The 20,066-nt window shown below is 34.4% G+C and overlaps 2 protein-coding genes across 6 annotated transcripts; both read right to left on the reverse strand.

The window, feature by feature from the left end:
- Window positions 1-4,237: 4,237 nt before the first annotated feature.
- LOC132313770 (casparian strip membrane protein 2) lies at window positions 4,238-6,516 on the reverse strand. 2 transcript variants are annotated; one of them, XM_059812709.1, is made up of 4 exons: window positions 5,352-6,516; window positions 5,149-5,306; window positions 4,649-4,772; window positions 4,238-4,450 (listed from the first exon to the last, which is right to left on the reverse strand). In XM_059812709.1, exons 1-4 carry the CDS (start codon window positions 5,490-5,492, stop codon window positions 4,238-4,240), a joined length of 636 nt encoding a protein of 211 aa, XP_059668692.1. In that variant the 5' UTR covers window positions 5,493-6,516. The 2 variants fall into 2 exon arrangements, with proteins under 2 accessions (XP_059668692.1, XP_059668691.1); XM_059812708.1 differs by having other exon boundaries at window positions 5,149-6,516.
- A 79-nt stretch (window positions 6,517-6,595) lies between these two features.
- Window positions 6,596-17,525, reverse strand: LOC132313769 (mitochondrial fission protein ELM1-like). 4 transcript variants are annotated; one of them, XM_059812706.1, is made up of 11 exons: window positions 17,291-17,523; window positions 16,644-16,770; window positions 16,383-16,449; window positions 14,324-14,420; window positions 13,222-13,371; window positions 12,970-13,096; window positions 8,392-8,504; window positions 8,252-8,315; window positions 8,060-8,153; window positions 7,850-7,958; window positions 6,596-7,309 (listed from the first exon to the last, which is right to left on the reverse strand). In XM_059812706.1, the coding sequence occupies exons 1-11, from the start codon at window positions 17,366-17,368 to the stop codon at window positions 7,208-7,210; spliced, it is 1,128 nt and encodes a 375-aa protein (XP_059668689.1). In that variant the 5' UTR covers window positions 17,369-17,523; the 3' UTR covers window positions 6,596-7,207. The 4 variants fall into 4 exon arrangements, 3 of the variants coding, with proteins under 3 accessions (XP_059668689.1, XP_059668688.1, XP_059668687.1); XM_059812705.1 differs by having other exon boundaries at window positions 8,060-8,126; window positions 17,252-17,523; XM_059812704.1 differs by having other exon boundaries at window positions 17,252-17,522.
- Between the last annotated feature and the right edge of the window lie 2,541 nt (window positions 17,526-20,066).

Genomic DNA, 20,066 nt, shown 5'->3' on the forward strand with positions numbered 1-20,066 from the left:
AGAAAAGGTACTTAGAGATAATGTTTCCTCTAGTCATGTATAAGCTACAGTGCTTATCATGCTACGAAGGATTCAAGTAGTACAGTGCTTATCATTTTTTTTGGAAACAAGTACTGTGCTTATCATGCTTATGAAGGATTGAAATAGCGTGCAACTGTAGGCAACATATATATATATATATAGACTCAATTCCAGAAAATGATGTGTTCGTCTAAAACTAGTTTCAATAGAAGTACCAAGATATTTTCAGCACACCTTTTGTCGGAATCAATAAATTGGAATTAACTAATAAATATATAAATTTATAGACTCAAGGATAACCAATAAATTGGAATTAACTACTTATAAAACAGTTCCAAAATACAGATGGATGTTGAGGACAATAATCTAGCATAATGCAGTATCCTTTGACATTTTCTTGTACTCCAGTGATATAATACTCTGCCAACATTTTCCTCATAGGAAGTTCAATACCATATATAACAGAGATAATGGAATAAGAAAAAGAACTTTTTCCCCGTTTTTCCTCTCATTCTTCCTTCAGTTTGGTTCAATGGAAATGGGAGAAAATAAAAGAAAAGAAAGGAAATGGAAGAAAATAAAAAGTTGTGTTTGGTATAAAATGTTGGATGGAAAGGAGAGGGAATGAAAGGGTTTGGAAGAAAAGATTAAAGCATAAACAGTAACTTTTGTTATCCTCCCAAAAATAAAAGGAAAGGAAAGCTAATATATATTTTTAATAAAATTTTGTTAATACCAAATTTGCCATTATATCTATAAGAGAAAAATTCTATAAAAAATGATATGATTATAAATTCATTACATTAGTTTCTTTCCCCAAATATAATTACTATAATTTCCTTTCTTTTCATTTATTAATCAATCAAACACAACAAGTAAGTAACAATATCCTCTTCTTTTCTTTCTTTTATTTTCCTTCGTAACTAATGTTATCATTTTCTTTCTTTTCTTTTCTTCTACTATCCCAAACATTCCCTAAGTCATCTGAACCTAAGAATGATTCAATCAATTTTAACGTTAAAAAAATCTTCATCCGGTTTGTTGGAAAATGGGAAGGCTTGTTAACAATAATAAATTATGGAATATAATGTTCGAAAGTTAATGCATATCGGATCATTTTGCTTTCTTTTTACAAATTGTGAGATATTAATTTTTAATTGGTAAATTTTAATGTCAAAAAGTGTTCAATTGAGTTGTATTTTTTTTTTTTTGTATCTTTGAGCCTTGATGTCAAAAGCAAAACAATAAGTACAATCAATATGCGTTTAACTTTGATTCGTATGAATATATCTTATTAGGAAAGGTATGTTGGTGTAAACACCTTATTTTTACAATTGGTGAGTTTTGGTATTAGGCACTTTTTATTTTTATTTTTTTAAAGTTTCACGTTTCAAAAGTGCACTGCCACACCGGAACCGGTAGCATTTTGGTGCAACCTGTTGCGTTCCTTATTTCCCAAATTTTATTTTTAAAGAAAATCTCACTGGCGTAGTGGAACAAGTTGCGCGTGTCATTTTTCAAATTCACCGTTAAATTTTACATTGGTCAACAAAACCAGTTGCGCCATAAATAGAACCGGTTGCATTCTTCTAAAACCTATATGGAAATTGGAATGTTATTCCAACTTGGTTTCCTTTTTTATTAGTTTTAATTTGGGAGATGTTTTTGTAATAATTTATTTTGTATATAAACATTTTTTTCTCGTAGGCTTTGTTTGGTTAGGTGGAAACAGCTAGAAAAGAAAGGAAACAGAAAATTTTTAATTTTTTTTAGAGTTTGGATAGATAGAAAGAGAAAAATAATAGAAAAGTTTGTTTCCATACTCGTCTATTTTCTCTCAAAACTTTTCATGCACAAAACACAGGGAAATAATTTTTTCGTGTGAAATGTTTGCCTTTTTATTTGACATTCCTATTTTACTCATTAACTTAATCGTGAAAAACAATTTCTTCCTTTATTGTTGTACTGGATTTCTGAGAGGCAAGTTCACTACAAAACAACTTTTCTTTGTTTTTTTTTTTTTTCGATTTTTTCACCTTTCTTTGTTTTTCCACAAGTTCATGTATAACTCGCAACAACAAAATACAATCAAATCTCTCTAAAAAAAAAAATAGTATTGCCATCAATACATCTCCGTGTTTTTTTTAAATTTCGTTTCTCATACACTAATAATTAGTTATGAAGTCTTATTTTAAATATAAATAAATTATAAATAATTATATTATTAAGTTTAATAATCCATTATTTTACTATTTCCTTGCTAAAAATATTCATCAACAAATACAAATTCATTTATTCATTAGTATTTAAAATTATAAGGGCAAATTTGGTATCTTCAATCGATTTTTGTCACTTTCATGCTATCCAAAATAACAAATTAATATTTTTCTACAATTTTCTTGAATAAATTTTCATTCTAACCAAATACATGTTAGAAAATAATTTTTTTTTCCATTCACTTCACTTTTCTTTTATTTTCCATTTCTTTTATTTTCTTGCTTGTTTCCATCTAACCAAACGGAGCCTTAAGGTCAAAGTTTTTGGGAGATGTTTTTGCACGAATTTGTCTTGTATGTAAACATTTTTTTCTCTTAAGGTTTTGATGGCTTTTTGGAACTTAATTTACTGATATTTTGGGAGAGCCTTTGTGAGATATTCTGTTTTTTTTAGAAAATCAAATATGATTTGCTGAGTTTTTTTTTAGAGCACACACATAATTAAGCACAAGAGTGATTTAGGGTGATATTCTCTATCTGATCGGAAATGGAGTATACTGAAGATTTAGATATTCCGAGAAGTTAGATTTTATTTGCCTTCGCATAATTCAAAATTTGAAGAAAATTACACTTTGAAAGGGTCAAAGCATTTGTGTAGTGTTATTAATCTACCAACAATCCTTCTACAAGAGTCAATGGAGTAAGCCTGAAGTCTAGAGCGTTTGGACAATAGAGTCGCAAAGCCAGAAGCGTTCAGCAAATTAGTTCTTAGTAGAATGAAGGATTTTGCGTTTGATTTTTCTCATTAAAAATTCTCGTATCATGTCTCAAACTCTAATTTACTTGTTTTACTTTACCTTTATTTTTATATTTTTGTGATTGTGAATGTCTGTCTAATTGATCATAGTTGTAAGTAATTTAATCAATCAAGCAAATTAACTTATTCACCCCTCTAAATCATTCAAAGAAGTAATTCACTTCAATTGGTTGATTGCTAAGTCTCCCAAAAAAATAGAAAGTGATAAAAGCAAGCTATAAATTCGATTGGAAGTAATAAGAATTGGAAGTAAAAGAAGTTAATTAACTAAGACTATGAAGATTAAACTAAAAAAAAGAATTGTAGTGTCATGTTTTTTTTTTCGGTTTTTTTTTATTTTCTTTTTTATTATTTTTAACATCGATTTACATGACAAGTGAGTTTTGAGGGTCATTTAAGATATTATTTTTTTAATTTAGAACTTTTAAAAATGCATTACAATTCATTTTATTATTTTTAAATTTTTCGGTCCAAAAGGACCCGTGTGGACTCCGAACCGAGTTTTCGTGCTCGGGAAAATTCCCGCTTCATTGCATTTTCATTATTTTCATCATTAGTATACCTATATGTGGCTAAGTACTTGTAATAGCATTATTGTAGTTATAGGTATCAAGGGAGGGCATTTTTGTACATTATTACATGGTCACATGGGCATAGAAGTCGCTAGAAACAATATTTTGGCCTCAAATGAATCATTATCTCGCTTCCTCATTCGGCCCTCCTTCCTTCTCTCTCAATATTCACCATTTTCTCTCTATATATTCCCCTTCTTCTATTTTTTCACTTTTTTTTTTTTTTCATATTTCAATTAGTTTTGAGTTAGTTGTAGTGAGATGTAGGCAAAGTTCTAGTGAGATTTCTTCAAGTATTATCCTATTATAAATAGGTAAAATATATATATATATTTTTTTTTAAAAAAAGAGAAACTCTTAGTATTTATATCTAATTTGCAATAGATCGAGAAAGATATACATAGATAATTTTATACTAACGTAAATTACTAGAAATTAACAAGCTAGGATGGAATAGTGCAATACTACGTATTAATTTTTCCATTTTTCATACAAACAAGTAAATTACACTTTTGTACTGTTGATGATAAATATCAAGGAAGTACGTACACAGGTGCTGAATATATGTATAACAAAATCACAAAAATAGACATCCTAGCTAACTAGAATTTTTATTTTCGAAGAGCCAAAGCAGAGAGCAGAATGAGGAACATGAAGAGAACCACAAGGATGAAGGATCCAACGACGGCTCCACTGACACTCTGGCAGAAATCAGTGAACTGCTGACAGACTGGGAGCCAGTTAGCGCTTGAATTTCCATTGTGAGCCAAGTACACTATGGCTGCAGCCGACGCAGCAGCAGCGGTGCTCAGACCAACCATCACCTGCATATATGCCCATGTGTATGTATATATATATATATATATATGCACGCAATAATTAATGAAACTAACACACGCACATTAATATTATTCAATTCATTCATAGATATATATGTGTACGTGTGTGTGTGATTATGTGATCAGATATATAAATGATCGAGAGATCGAGAAAGAGATCAGGGAGCGATCGAGGTCACATACGGTGTCACAGATGATTAGAAGGAGCCTTGGTCCTACTGCATGTGGTCGAGTGATGCACACCACGGAGAAGGGTAAGGAGAGAACAAGGTAGCAGCTCACTATTGCATTTGCAATCACAAAAAACCTGCAAATATATACATATACATCAATGCATGAATGTATAAATCTTCTGTGTTTTAAGTCTAAATTGCAATTTGGCTGATACTGAAATATGCATGCCCTATTAATTATATATGTTATTGCCTCCAGATCGAATTAGGTCTTTAAATAATTATCATACCATATATTAAACCAACTAGTCTTTGGTATATAGCCTGATGATCCCACGAGAATGATGAGATGGACATACACAGAGCTTAATTGATTCTCATGGTGTGTTATATATATGTGTGTGTGTGTGTGTGTGTGTGTGTATTATATGAGTTTAATTAATTGATTTAGTCATGACTCATGATATATGTATATAATTAGCTAGAATATACATATATAGATATACGTACTGAAAAGTGGGTAAATCATCATAGCTGGCTTGGAACTGGAAGAACGGAGTGAAGAAGGGAAGAGTCTGATCGGTAGTTCCCATGGCGACGGTTGCACCTAAAGCGGCTGCTATGGCAGCTAGCCTCAGAACGAAGTCAAATATTGCTAAGCCCTTCTTCTTCTTCTTATATATATTATTATATCCTCCTCCTCCGACCACCGCGAGTCCTCCCTTATTTGCATGCTCCATAGGCGCCACAGCTGCTTTAGTAGTGGCCAAGAGAGGGGCTTTTCCTTTCATTTCGCTACGAGTCTCTGTCTCCCCCATTTCAATGCTGCAGCTGCTTGATTCCATATTCATCATTTTTTATAATATATATATATATATATTTAAGCAGAAGGGAGACACAAATTAAGCTTGTGATGGATTAAAATGAGCACAGAGAAATTAACAAGAGAGAACTTGTGATTGAATAGATAGAGGGGAAGAGCTTATATAGCCAGAGAGCTAGCCAGGAAGGCTAGAGTTAGTTAAAGGTCTTAATTTGCTATTAATTAAAATTGTAAAAAGTTAGTGTATGATGATCCACACAATTTATATATTAGTAAATGAAGCTAGCAAAATGCTCATGCATCTTTTTAAATCCAGTACAAATGTGGTTTTTTTTTTTTTTTTTTTTTTTTTTTTTCACTATTCAATCAAGGGTATTAGAGAGGCATGATGGGGCAGATAGACATAATTAAATTCTAATACTGCCGGTCAAAAGTCAAATATAGAAAGTACATCAAATTATAACAACTTACTTGGTCCATAATAATGTGTAAATGATTTTTTATGAATATTGTAGGACCCTGCAAATTTGTTTTTGATTGGTCATAACTAATAAAGTTTTATTTCCAATAATCAGTCAACTAAACAATTACCTTCTCCGTCTGATCCACTAATGCTAGCTACTCACTCTCACCCACATTAGTTGAAAAGGACTTTTAAAATAGACCTAGCTTCTTCTTCGTATTACGAGATTGGAATTAAAAGTTAGTTTAAAATGATCGAGATTTGACAAAAGATTAGTTTAACTCAGAATTACCAATAAATACTTAATTCCCACCAGTACCTCGTAATTGAAATATAATAGCTAATCATGTCAATACCCAATAATTGATGATGTCCTAAAGCAGTTTTAGCAAATAATATCAATAATTACAATTTTCTTTTCTTTTCTTGGGATACTAGATGGCTAAACCATAATTAGAGATGTTCAATTTTTCTCTCTATTACACTCAACTCATTCTTCAGGCTTGTTGCTTCAATAGAAATCACCAACTTTCTTGTTATAGGCAATGCACGAACAAACATCACGACCAAACCTCCTATGCACAAGCCAGAAAAAACATGCTTTGCTTTCCTTCCATTGCCAATCTATAAAACTAATACGGAGTATTATAATAAAATAATAAAATAATGGATAATGAACACGAAAGAATAAATCCTGCTCGAATTCTTTCCTTATAAGAATGGAGATATATATATATGATATCTATTAACATACAATAACTCATCTCTTACATGACAGGCTGCTCTACAGCTCTTTCATTCTGGATCCTAAACACGTCCAAAACCCAAATAGAAAACAATTGAAGTTGAATGGAAATCAATTTGGTAACAGTACGAAAAAGATCTTCAGAGTAAGCCAAGAAATCTGTTTAACTGCCATCACTCAAGAGTCGAAACTGAAGCTGCCAGTTTGCTTCTCTGTTGAAGTCTATCAAATCTTGCCTTCATCCATATTATAATGGTTTAATGTCTGATGTACCTCAAGGTCCTCAAGTGACCCATTTCGCCTCTGGACTCAAATTGAATTGAGAACAATATGATCTGATGATTTAATCAAACAATTCGATGCCATAAGAATTTAAACTGAGCCACATGAAGCAATTCGAAGACCCAATTACCAAGAAATTAAATCCAAGCGGATGAAGCACTTTCAAGCAGCATACAGACTTCAAAAATCTGAAGAGAGCTATTCCAAGCACCATCCTGACTGAACTCCGCTCACCCACCCAACAACTGAAAACGCATTACTGCTGCAGTCTCCATCCACGCTCGGCAAGTGCTTCAATCACACGACCAGCTGCCTCTACGGTGTCACTCAAAGGAGTATAGCCCCATATTTCAGATACCTGTACAGTCATACCTTAGATTAGGATTTTATCAATGACTGACTAGGTACTACTATACAACTCAATCTAGTTTTCTCCCAACTATTTGGCAATCGGTTACATGAATCGTGCTCCTCCATTCTATTTTATCTTAAGACCATAATGATTGGAAACTACCTTACATACCAATTGTTTGGGCAGCAGAAATAATATTTCATTCAATAAGAGCTGGTTAGAAAAACAGTTCTATTTCTTTACGAATCTCGGTTGGAATGCATCATTTGATAAAAGGTACGAGTGTTTGCCTCACCTGCACCTGTTGCTGAGAGATAGACGGGACAAAAACCTAATTTTGGCATTATTATGCACAAAGTGACTACACTCATACTTGACCCGTGCTCACACTCTGAACCCAAGCTTCTATCTCTAGATTCACTATATACTAATTCAATCATTAAGAGCTCTGAGAAAGAAGCACAGTAATAATTATCAAGGAGGTATTTTGTGATTTCGCATCTACAACTAGCAACAAAGAATACAATGCAGCAGTTGATAACCCACATTTTCTTTCCCAGTGAATGAACGAACTGCACCTCGTTCTCGTAGAGACTTGTGAAAGTCTGCAAACTTCCATGTACATCGCTCAGCTCCAATCACATAAACAGGTTTCCTGCAGCATAAGAAGTGAAAAACTTTTTAAGTGAGAGAGAGAGAACTTCCAACATAACTAAGGTCAAAAGGCTGACAGTCATCAACGTACTTCATACATACCCAGTACTGCAAGCTTCACTCAACATACTAACTGAATCAGCTGTTATGACAAAAGCATCTGCCCAAGCTAAATGCCCCAAGTGCGGATTTGGATCTAAGCAGTGTTATATAAAAATATACACACTGGGATAATCTTCCAGATTCTAAGACATATTTAGGAATACTTAACGTGAGATTAAGAATTGGTAGTACCTTTGCCATCCCAAATGTAAACCTTAGGATGATTGCTAAATTCCCCCACTAGGATGTCAGAAACCTGCAGATTATATCTTCATGAACAATGACTAACCATCAAGATAATAAATTAAAGAATTGCTAAAAAGCATGTATACCTTCTGTGGTGTTCTTCTAGAGAAGGACATTCTCAGGCTTCCACAACTCCAGAGAACATTCTGCAGTAAGGCAGTTAACTGCTTTGCAAGATCTGTACCATATTGACAATGCCCTACAAAAGAGATGCTGACATATTGTAAAGTCATGGATAATATTGTTAAAACCAAAAACTACAGGATAAAATAGAAAGTGAAAAAGGAGGGATTTGAAATGTGATTTTCAAGCTAAGATTCAACATTTTGTGTGCATGGTTTCATATTTAATAAATAGTGACAACTGACAAGTGGTCCTAAATAGTAAATACAAAATAACACAATGTCTTAGGGTGCCAGCAAGGTCACAAGCAAGTGACTTGTTACTAGAGCAGGTAAAAAATAGTAATAATACAGTCTACTGAAATGTTTTTGTAGAGATTGAGAGAGAGAGAGAGAGAGAGAAACGGAGGCTGCAATTGTATATTTCTCATTATAGTAAACCCTAAACAAAATAGGGATTATATACAAGTGTAAGAAAGACCTAATTACATAATGACCATAAACTATAAGTAATTACAATTTAACCCAACATAAATAAATAAATATAAATATAAATATAAATATATATATATATATATATATATATATATATATATATGTAAATGTTCTAACACTCCCCCTCAAGCTGGAGAATATATATCATATAATCCCAGCTTGGACCAAATAGTCCTTATCCGATTATGACCCAACACTTTGGTAAACATATCATCTAATTGATCTTCAGACTTCACAAATAAAGTAGAGATACTCCCACTTAATATTTTTTCTCGAATGAAGTGACAATCAATTTCAATATGTTTGGTCCTCTCATCGAACACAAGATTTAATGGAATAGGAGCTTTAAATGTCAACCCAAGTTCCTCCAGAAAATGTTGTATCCATGTCAACTCACTAGTGGTATGGGCATTGCCCTGTACTCAGCTTCAGCACTAGATCGAGCTAGCACCGTTTGGTTTTTACTTCTCCATGTAACAAGATTTCCTCCTGCAAATGTGCAGTAGCCTGTAGTAGATCTCCTATCTGACGGAGAACCAACCCATTCAACATCTGTAAAACCTTTCACCCTGAGATGGCCATTTGATTTATATAGCAACCCAAAACCTGGAGCTTGCTTGAGATATCGGATAATCCGAATAATAGCATTTTAATGTGGCATTCTAGGAGCTCCCATGAACGGACTTATGACACTAACTGCATATGAAATATCAAGCCGAGTGATAGTGAGATAAATTAACTTCCCAACAAGGCGTCGATATTTGCCCGTGTCATTTAATTAGATCACCCTCATCAGACACGAGTTTTATATTTAGATCCATAGGAGCATCAATCGGACGACCACCTAACATACCCGTCTCTTTTAATAAGTCCAACAAATATTTTTGTTGAGATAAACTTATACCATCCTTGGATCTAGCAACTTCAATACCTAAGAAATACTTAAGTTTACCCAAGTCTTTAGTGTGGAACCGATTTTGCAGAAACAACTTCAACTTAGCAATGCCTTCAAAATCATCACCTGTGATCAGAATATCATCTACATAGTACATACACCACAAGAAAAATGAAGCCAACTTTAGTGCGCTGGTGAAATACCGAATGATCCGTCAAGACAAAATTCTAATGCTGCCTTAGAGAATTTTCTAAAACAAGCCCGTGGAGATTGTTTCAATCCATACAAGGCCTTCTTAAGGCGACAAACAGTGTAACGATACTTCCCCTGAGCAACAAACCCAGATGGTTGTTCCATATAAACTTCTTCAACCAAGTCACCATGTAAGAAGGCATTTTTCACATCTAATTGAAACAACGGCCAGTTACAATTGGCAACAATGGAAATAAGTACTCGAATAGAAGAAATATTAGCAACAGGGGAAAAAGTCTCATCATAATCAACACCATGGGCCTGGGTGTACCCCTTTGCAACAAGTCGAGCCTTCAAACACTCAATAGAACCAACGTGAAGATATTTGACAGTGTATACTCACTTACAACCAACCGGTTTGGAACCAGGAGGTAAAAGAACAAGATCCCATGTCCCATTACAATGAAGGGCATCCATTTCATCTACCATTGCTTGTCGCCAATCTGGATTAGAAAGAGCATCCTGCAAAGTCTTAGGAACAAGAGTGGCAAACAATTGGGATAGAAAACGAGAGAGATGGTGATAAAGAGGCTCCAATTGTATATTTCTCATTATAGTAAACCCTAAACAAAATAAGGATTATATACAAGTGTAAGAAAGACCTAATTATATAATGACCATAAACTATAAGTAATTACAATTTAACCCAACATAAATATATATATATGTAAATGTTCTAACATGGTATCAAAGCAACCGATCATTGTCGTTGCCTCTACGAGTTCGAAAATCGTTGGCTAGGGTGTGTACTAGCTTCAAGAGATCCGATTCTTGCTGTTGTCCTCGCTGTTGTGTGCTTCGCTGTTGATTTTTGCCGTTGCCGGAGGTTTGTTGTCATTGCGATTGTTGCCGGAGGTTTGTTGTCATTGCGATTGTTGCCGGAGGTTTCGAACCAGTCCTTCGCCTTCGTTGTTGCTGATTGCATCATTTCTTTGCCGTGTTTTTCACCGACGACCGTCTGTGTTGCTATCGCCAGTTGTTGTTGGTTGTGTAGTCGTCATTTGTGACTGATTTTGTGATCGGCTTCTTCGTTTGGGGCTTATTACGAGGTCCTTTACCATCGGCTGGTTCTTTGGTATCACCAATAGAGAGTTGCAGAGGTCAGCGTATCCTCGCTATCGTTGAGCCGCAGTTTGGGACTGAATGTGAAGAAGAGGGGTGATTGACTATGGGATTTGGAGTGTTTGGACACTGGAGTTGGGTTAACCCAGACCAGTTTTCTCCAACCCAGTTTTGTAGGACCCAATTACATTTCCGGTAGCCCCGCTTCAGCTCCAATATTTATTTATTTATTTATTTATTTTTCCCTTTCCCTCCCTCTTTTCTTCCTGGTAAAGACTCATTCTCGGACTCGTTTCTTCGCAGGTCAGATGGCATTTTTTTTTATTTTTAGCTTCAGTTCTATTTTTTTTTTTTTTTTCTGTTCTTTTCTCCTCTGTTTCTGGTCTGTTTTTTTTTTTTTTTTTTTTTTTTTCTCTCCTTCTCTTCTTTGGTGTTTGCCAGAAAGACAAGAAAAAGAAGAAAAACAAAAAACAAAACGCAGACAATAAGTTTCTTCCTTTGGTTGTTTGTAATTTTCGGTTCTACATTCTTCAATTTCCTCCTACAATGTTAGAATCTTGTAATACTGATAGTGTCACACAGTCACACTATCCCGAGCCGAGTTTAATGCCTTAGTCAACTAGGCACAAACCATCACCGTTGATGGCGTTGTTACCTTAGCCCAATCAGGTAACATTGCGTGTTTTTCAAACTTACAATCTTCGTCTTCTCCTTGGGTTCTTGGCTCTGATACCATGTAGAGATTGAGAGAGAGAGATACGGAGGCTGCAATTGTATATTTCTCATTATAGTAAACAAAATAGGGATTATATACGACTATACAAGTGTAAGAAAGACCTAATTACATAATGACCATAAACTATAAGTAATTACAATTTAACCCAACATAAATATATGTGTGTGTGTGTGTGTGTGTGTGTGTGTGTGTAAATGTTATAACAGTTTTAACACTTAACATACTGATGTATGACAGCGCTTGAAAAGGGTAGAAAAAGTGCTGCTTACGATTGACTATTTAGTGCCTGTAAGTCACGGAAAGCTTGTAAGTTTAGGGTTTAAAAACATGAAAGGAAAATTAAAGGTCTTACAGATGGAAAGAGGGTTAGAATCAACTTGTTCAAAGGTAATGGGTTACTGAACTTCTAAAACATAAGTTTCTAGATTTTCTGTACAGAAATCTTCTAGTGCATTGTGCCAAGGAAAAGGCTACTGCACTATGTTAGTCCCCATTAATGAAGAGTCCTGGAGGGATAACTGGGTAAAGAGCGAGTAATATTTTGCATTATATGCTCAAATTATTTGCTCTTAAAATTCAAACAAGTCCAAGCTTTTACCAATATACCAACCAATGGCCCCTAAAATCGTACCTAGAAAGAAAATGTAATCTAAAATAGAACCTAAAATTTTCATTTCTGTCATATTTGGTGCAACTTGCAAGAGTATTCACAAAATTGCCCTTAGTCATTGTGGCTTATTCAATAAGGAAAAATACAATAATGCTGGGAAGAAAAAACATCGGTTTGAAAGACTTTGATTGTCCCAAACTTTTTTCAAAATGAAAAAAATATTTTGGGATAGAGGATCATGAAATGATTCTATTTAAGTGCCTATCAAATATTCATTTCTTTTTCTAGATATAACTAACATGGGAAGGAACCATTTCAGAGAGTTGAAGTATTCTTGGAGAGACGAAAATTCTTTGCAAATTATAATAGGTGATAAATCTTTTTGGAAGAAGCCCATCACGCAAGGGGTTGCCGAGAGCCGTATCGCTCATCCATATTGATAGCTTGTTTCAAAAGCACAGTAACTTAAAAGGTTAGAAATGCACAAATTACGTGTAGGCCCTCCAATGTTAACCACAAGTAAAGGCTTTGGCAGTGGTGCCAATTCATCATGCCAGGCAGAAGCCGCAATCCATAGTGCAGTAGAATCAGCCCGATGAAGAGCTCCCACAGTGAGAACCTGAAGTTCGAAGTATCAGACTATTGACATTACTCAGATGGTAAACAACAGCTAAAACCCTAGCAATCAAAGTTTCTTTAGTAGAATGAACAGTACAAAAAGTATTGTCTAGGTAAGAAACATACCACATGCCTGTCAGGAGGTTCACGAGAAGTTACCCACCTATGAAAAAACCAAGGAAGCTTTTCCTGTGCTTGAGGAGTCAATGGATAATAATCATGACGAGGAGTAATCACAAGATCGAACCTATTTAGATGCGATCGGGGATGCTGTATCTGCAAACATTATGTCGAAATGAATGTCAGAAAAAGTATTTAAATTAATGCTCCCCCTGTTCCACGGTAAGATTCGTTTTTTTTGGGGGACTACAACATTTTAAGGAGACGTGCATTAATTGCATGTCTTCCTTTAAAATTCCCAAACTAGCCCCCACTAACCCAAAAAATTACATTATTAATTTAGGAAAGACCAGACTTTTTTACATTTTCAAAACGAACACTTATTTTGGGACATTCCAAAATGGATACATCATACATGGGCACTAATTGTGGGACAGGGGAGTATATCACAACAGATTACAACTATTGGTTGAACAAAAAAAAAAATGGATAAAACAAACGAGAAATATGACCAATTGATAGGCCAAAGCATTTATGAGATAAACGATGGCAGAAAAATAAACGTAGAGTACTCCAATGGTGAACTGACTCCCAAAAAGGCCAAATGAAAACAGTAGCCTATAAGTATGAGATGTAATAACTATAAGAAGACTTAAGCTGCTTCAATAACCTAATCTAATCCTCATGAGACTGGCACTTCAAATATTCATGAGAGAAGGAAAAACACAAACAATACAGAAGAGAAAACACTGGCATTTTAGAAACATGCAATCACAACTTTATTGGAAATTCGATTTCCTTGGAAAAAAGCCAACTTCTTCAGCTCCTATACACATCATGCATACACTCTGTCCCATTTGACACTCTGTTTGTAATGCCACTACCCTTTACTTCTCAAAATAAAAAAGAAAAATGCAAAGAAGGGGAAAAAAATGAAAAAGAAACTTATAACCATAACAGCACCTATGCATATGGATTCCATGTAAGAAATTTGGAAAGGATTAAAGAAACCTTGAACAAATTTTTTATACATATATTTTGGAATTATGTGACCAATTCAATGTTATCATTCTAATTTCAATTGACAAAAGACAGTCACCCCTCAAACCTGAACAACAAAAACATTTTCTGGAGCTAACCGCTTTATGGAACTTGCAACAGAAATAGTATCCCGGCCAGATGCAACCACCAATAATGGGCCATCCCTAGAAATTGTAAAAAAATGAAGAACAAGAAATGCAATTTAAGATTATTAAAATAGCGATCATCCTGATTTTAGACGCTGAAGTATGCAAATTGTAAAGCACTTGTGTAATGTAGTCCAAAAAAGAAAAAGCAAAACCATTTCTGCAAGAGGACATGTCCACAATTTGATATTAGCTAACAAATTCTAGGTCTTAAGTCATTAACAACTCTTAAAGACACTAAAACATGGACTATATAAACTATCAATTAACATATTATACAGAATTCATCCATCAAATTAGAATATAACCACAACTATTTAATCATGTTAACATCAAAACAGGAACAAGATTTGCGAAGTAATTAACCTTGTTGACAAGATCAAGTGAACTAAAACTTAATACAACCTGGTGGTTCCACAATTTAATACTCAACTCAACTCAACAAAGCCTTTTCCCAACTACTCGTGTCGGCTACATGAATCCTATTTTTCTGTTCCACCATTAAACTATTTCAAACTGGTCTAATCAAACTGGTGAATTTCAATCCTTTCTCTAATATTTAGGTATTTAAATGTGAGAGGTTTTACGCATCAACCATACCATGGATTAGATGCTCTGGAGCACACATTACCTTGTGGATTAGACCCCGATCAGAAAGGTGGGCATAGTGAAGCAGAGGTTGTATGTGTGTGGCATACATAGGATATAAGAGAACCAAGTTCTAAGAAACACACATCAAGGGTGCATAAAATCCAGTATTGGTAGGCTAGCACTTTAGATTTTAGGTTTATATTGAGAAAAGAAAAGACGTGTGAGAAGTTCTGAAGAAGAAGAAAAAATCATCGATTCAGTGCCAAAAAGGTGGGGTTATAGTAAGCTTATGGTTTTATGATCAAAACTTTCAAAAGGTTTTGGTATAGGATATTTAAGCAGCATTATCCATCTACATCATGAAAGATCAACTCAATTTTCAAAACTCAATATCAGGAAAATTTAGAAGACCAATATATTTTATTCCTATTACAAGATATCCTCAAGCAGGCTCCATGAATGCACTTACATTTTATGCAAAAACCAGTGTCTAGTCAATAGTTCACAAGCTTACTGGGCAGAAACATGTAAAGTAAACCCAGCTCGCTTAAGAAACAAACTTGATATTGCACTCAAACTTGGCTCAAGTTGGTAACCAACAAACTTGGATGAGCTTTATTCAAGCCAATCTTAAGCCGAATTTGATGAATAAGCGGTTCCTAACAGATGTGCCTAAAAATGAAAAATAAATTTCCAGGATTTATGAGCCTCTTACTAAAATGAACCCATTAGGTTCACATGTTCAATCATATCTGCCATACTCACTTTAGCTTACATGAAGGTTCTCCATTGTGTCAAGAATGCACGTTCAGACCATTTCAGGTTCTATATTGAAATATTTTTATATTTTTCACATTTAGTGAAGCCGTTGTGCATAAAATGTTGACAAAAAAAAGTGTAAATTGAGAACTTCGTATCTGCCCTGCTGGGACTTTGAAATGTCAAGGTTCTGTTTGGCTGGAACCTTATTTTTATTATTTTAGGTTAATATGTTGTTGGTTCAGTTATACTTTAATGTCTCTGAAGTCAAGTTAATGTGTTTGCCATGAGGAATTTAGATTAGTCGTTCCAGTCAAATTTCAATAGTATCTTTTTTTAGGTAAGCAAGTCTATCGAAACATTATGGTGGCGCAACCCGAGGACATTCAATTTGCATCTTATACAAGAAACTCACAAATGTGTGATTTTGTTGTTGATTTATTGCTAGTTTTGCATTTTCACTGAGAAATTCTTGAAAGTATGACTATAGTCTATTTCTTGAGATTATTTAGACTTAAAAATACTTTGAAATTGCAAATTCAATTGAGTGGCATATGGTTCTTTAAATCAATTTTTTTAATATTCAAGAATTTGGAAAATGAAATTTGAAAGAAGAACAACAGAACATACTTCTCAAATGTTTCCCGAGCCACTCTTGCTATTTGCTTTGCATCAGCTTCTAAATTATTGCATAACCCTGCATCACCACAGATTAAAGCAAGAAAGGGCATCAGTTTCTCCTCCTGGAATTTTCTTTTATTAATCAAATTTAAGATAGAATCCGCCCGTTTCGATAGGACATATTGTTATCGTCATTATTATATTGTTTATACACAATGATTGAAAAAGATACGGCGTCTTTTCCAGCTGAGAAAGAAATCAAATTATCACCTTTGGCAGCAAATTTGAATGGCGAATCTCCATAAATCCGCTTTATGAGATGGTCTAATTTTTTGTGGAGAGGAACCGGCAAAAAATGAAGCCACTCATTGATTCCTCCTCTTGGCCTGGAAACTCGCTAAAGAAGAAATGCAAACAAAAAGAAAAGGAAAAAATAATAATAATAATAATAATAATAATAGTAATAGCTCGGATGCAAAGTAACAGAACATTCAGTAACATGTTAGCAAAAACTCCAGATTATTCATGGAAAATACAATCATGAATAAAATTTTAAGAATCTAGGACCTACACAAAAGTATCATACACCTTTGACCGTGTATTATTTTTATTTATTTTATCATAAAAGCAATCCCCAAAGGCACCACCCATGATTATTGATGGTATTATTAACAGAACAAATAAACCCTTTCTTTCCATCTACGTTCCCAACAGTGAAATGAGTTAAATTTCTCATCATTTGAAAACCAAACAACGAAAATACACACTATGTATGTACATTTCAGTTTGTATGTTTCTCTTTTTCTTTTTATTTCTCTCTCTGTCGGAAACCAAACTGATTGCAAGCTTCAAAAAAAAAAAAAAAAAAAACAACTCACGTATAGCGTTTGTCGATGGGACAGGCCTAAGGCACGCACCAGACCAAAGCACTGATTCTCTGCGCCTGCGAAACCATTTCCGATTACAAACGCTCGTCTGAGAGCACAGCAGATCATGCTTTCAACCAACGGATCGTAGGTTTGGGATGCCTGATTGATAAGACCCGAGTCTTCCGAGGTTTGGGGTTTTGCTACAGCAAAAGAGACGATCCGTTGGTTTTATAGAAATTAGAATCACTAGTATTCTGTTACTTTGGGCAGAATGAAAATGAAAAACAAAAATGACGTAGTTATCAACAACCCTTATATTTATTAGAATTAAAAATAAATATAGTGTAATGAATGATGAAAAAAAAATTTATAGTAATAAAATAATACAACCAATTAGACATAATTAGAGAGCATAGACTCATCTAAATATTAATATTTTTTAAAAAAACATAATTGGAGAGTAGAGAGGCTAGAGATTCATCTAAACATTAATATTTTTTTTCTTTTAATATTGAACCTCATGTGTCTCCATGGTTAAGGGTTAGCCTATTATATTAAAATATATATACTATTATCTTATTTTATTTGGAAAAAAAAAAAAACAAACAGATTGTTTCTTAAAAGTACACATAATGAGAAGAGAGTTACCTAAAAACAAATAAAAATAAGGTAGTTGGATAAAAGTTTTGTGTGGGAAAAGTTTAGGGAAAAATTATGCCGGAAACTAAATTTTCTCTCTCATTTCTTTTCTTTCTATCCAAACTCTAGAAAAGTTTAAAAAATTTCACTTTCTTTTCTTTTTCTAGTTGATTCCACCTAATCAAACGAAACCTTTATTTATTTATTTTTGACCATTTTCTTCTATTCAATTCAGACGGGGGCAGTGTTATAGTTATATATATATTCAATAATCACGACAATAAATATAAATTATATAATCAAGAGACAAAGACCTTGACTAAACAAGCAGAAAAGTCTGCTGTCCTTGAGTTGCTTAGGTGACTTCAGCGGAGTTGGATTACTTACTGACTCTATTTAGTCAAATTCCGAACCTACGTAGAAAAACTTCAACAGAACAAAGAAAGATCAAGGTGACCTAACATCTAACCTAAGCAAATCACACTACCTTTTTGAATGGAAGAATCAACAAAAAAGACAACCCTGTCAAAGATATCTAACCTTATCACTTCCACTATCAGTTCAGAAACCTCTGATACCGATAGCCGGTGCTCCTATAAAGTGAAAGTCAGAAAGCCGCAAGGAAAGCGAACGTCACGAGCTATCTTCTCTAACCATTGGTCAAGTCAGCCAAGGACTCTGAAAGCGGGAATGGAGGGACACACCTGCTTCGAGAGGGTGCAGTACAATTAGACCAGTACTACGGCTTTGCTTATTATTAGCCTGGGTTCTCATTAAACAGGAAACTCGTTAAACGGTTAGCTTATTTCGAAGGCTTGTTGTCTTTACTTGATTTGGAAAGAAAATAGAATTCTACATTACATAGGGTCTTTGAAGAGCATTTTGACACATTTGCCTTTCCATCACTGCTTTGGTGTGCTATTCCCAGATTCTATCCACACAGCATGTTCAGGTAGGCTAATAATACGTCAAACAATGAGTAATTTAAGAAAAATAAATAATTAACAAAAAATTTAAAAAGGAAAGAAGAATAAGAGAATTTTGAAAGAGAAAAAAAATGGAGTTTAATTAAAAAAGGAAATTTTGACTTTTTTTTAAAGGAAATTAAACGAATTTAAAGAGTAAAAGAGAGAAGAATTACAAAATTTAAGAAATAATTTAGAAAATAACCTCAGTCTTTTGCTCGAGATCCCTCCTCGTAGCCTCGAGCTCCCTCCTCGCGACCTCTAGTCAGTGCTGATTAGACCATGTCAAGACGTGCCTGGCATTTATCTAGAAAATCGGTAGTTTCGAGCTACTAGGTCTGAAATTGTGATGCTGAACTCGCAAGAGGAAAGGGTCGCCGCTTTCATCTCTCTTGTGGAGGTACCCGCTATAGTCGGATGGGTCTCGCCATTTTCTCTAAAGTTTTCCTCTATAGAGGAAGTTTTAAACTTAACTGTTCATCTCGAGCTCCCCCTGCATAGGAGCTTGAGGCTTAAAGGAAGTGCGGAAGCTCGGGACCAAAGAAGGTGTGACGGCCTTGGTTTTTAGGCCAGTGCGTCTTATGATAAACCGAACGTAGATCCGATAACGAACGCAGAATGCGGAAGCAAAGAGCAAAACAACGGTCTCTGGAGATACTACATGTTTATGGGACACGAATGTAACCCTCAATGAAGTCATAAGACCCAAAGAATATAAATGCAGAAACGATACTTCAAAAACGAACAAGAATGAACCTAGGCGCAAAATGGTCATTTTAAAGAGAAATGGATGCTACCAAGTACACCATTGGAAATACAATGAAAAATTAATAAAGTTAGACTCAAGAATCACCTGATTTGGAGTCCGGACGGAAAAGATATCAAGTCTTGAAGTTAAGAACAGAAAACCCCTTTCCGGTTCAAACCAAATCCTAACACTACCTCACTAAAACTTGAATAACTTGAGTTACAAATGGAATCTAAAGCTCTAATTAGTACCACTGGAAAGCTTATTTTGATACGGTCAGTTTAGACTCAATAACGGACCAATTCGGAGTTAAAATGAGGAAAATATGACAATTTGAAGTCGAAGGTACAGTGCTGAAAAAGGGACGGACGAGCTTAGCAGCTTTTGGGACTTAAAATGCGATTTTGAGGACTTTCTGGGCATTTTTGAGAAAAACACAAAGAAGAAACCATGCCAAAAGAAAACTTTATTT

Source organism: Cornus florida, unplaced genomic scaffold (assembly GCF_030987335.1).
Source record: "Cornus florida cultivar Cherokee Brave unplaced genomic scaffold, ASM3098733v1 CherokeeBrave_3.0.0_Hap2_Chr06, whole genome shotgun sequence".
NCBI lineage: Eukaryota > Viridiplantae > Streptophyta > Magnoliopsida > Cornales > Cornaceae > Cornus > Cornus florida.

Excerpts from the sequence above, each read along its gene's own strand:
- LOC132313770 (XM_059812708.1), bottom strand. The coding sequence starts at position 5,492 with ATGATGAATATGGAATCAAGCAGCTGCAGCATTGAAATGGGGGAGACA. Across the intron at positions 4,773-5,148 it reads GATGATTTACCCACTTTTCA|GTTTTTTGTGATTGCAAATG; the intron begins GTACGTATATCT and ends ATATATTTGCAG. Across the intron at positions 4,451-4,648 it reads TTCTAATCATCTGTGACACC|GTGATGGTTGGTCTGAGCAC; the intron begins GTATGTGACCTC and ends GCATATATGCAG.
- LOC132313769 (XM_059812704.1), bottom strand. The coding sequence starts at position 17,368 with ATGATCTGCTGTGCTCTCAGACGAGCGTTTGTAATCGGAAATGGTTTC. Across the intron at positions 13,372-14,323 it reads AAAATGTTTTTGTTGTTCAG|ATACAGCATCCCCGATCGCA; the intron begins GTTTGAGGGGTG and ends TAATGTTTGCAG. Across the intron at positions 13,097-13,221 it reads AACCTCCTGACAGGCATGTG|GTTCTCACTGTGGGAGCTCT; the intron begins GTATGTTTCTTA and ends TTCGAACTTCAG.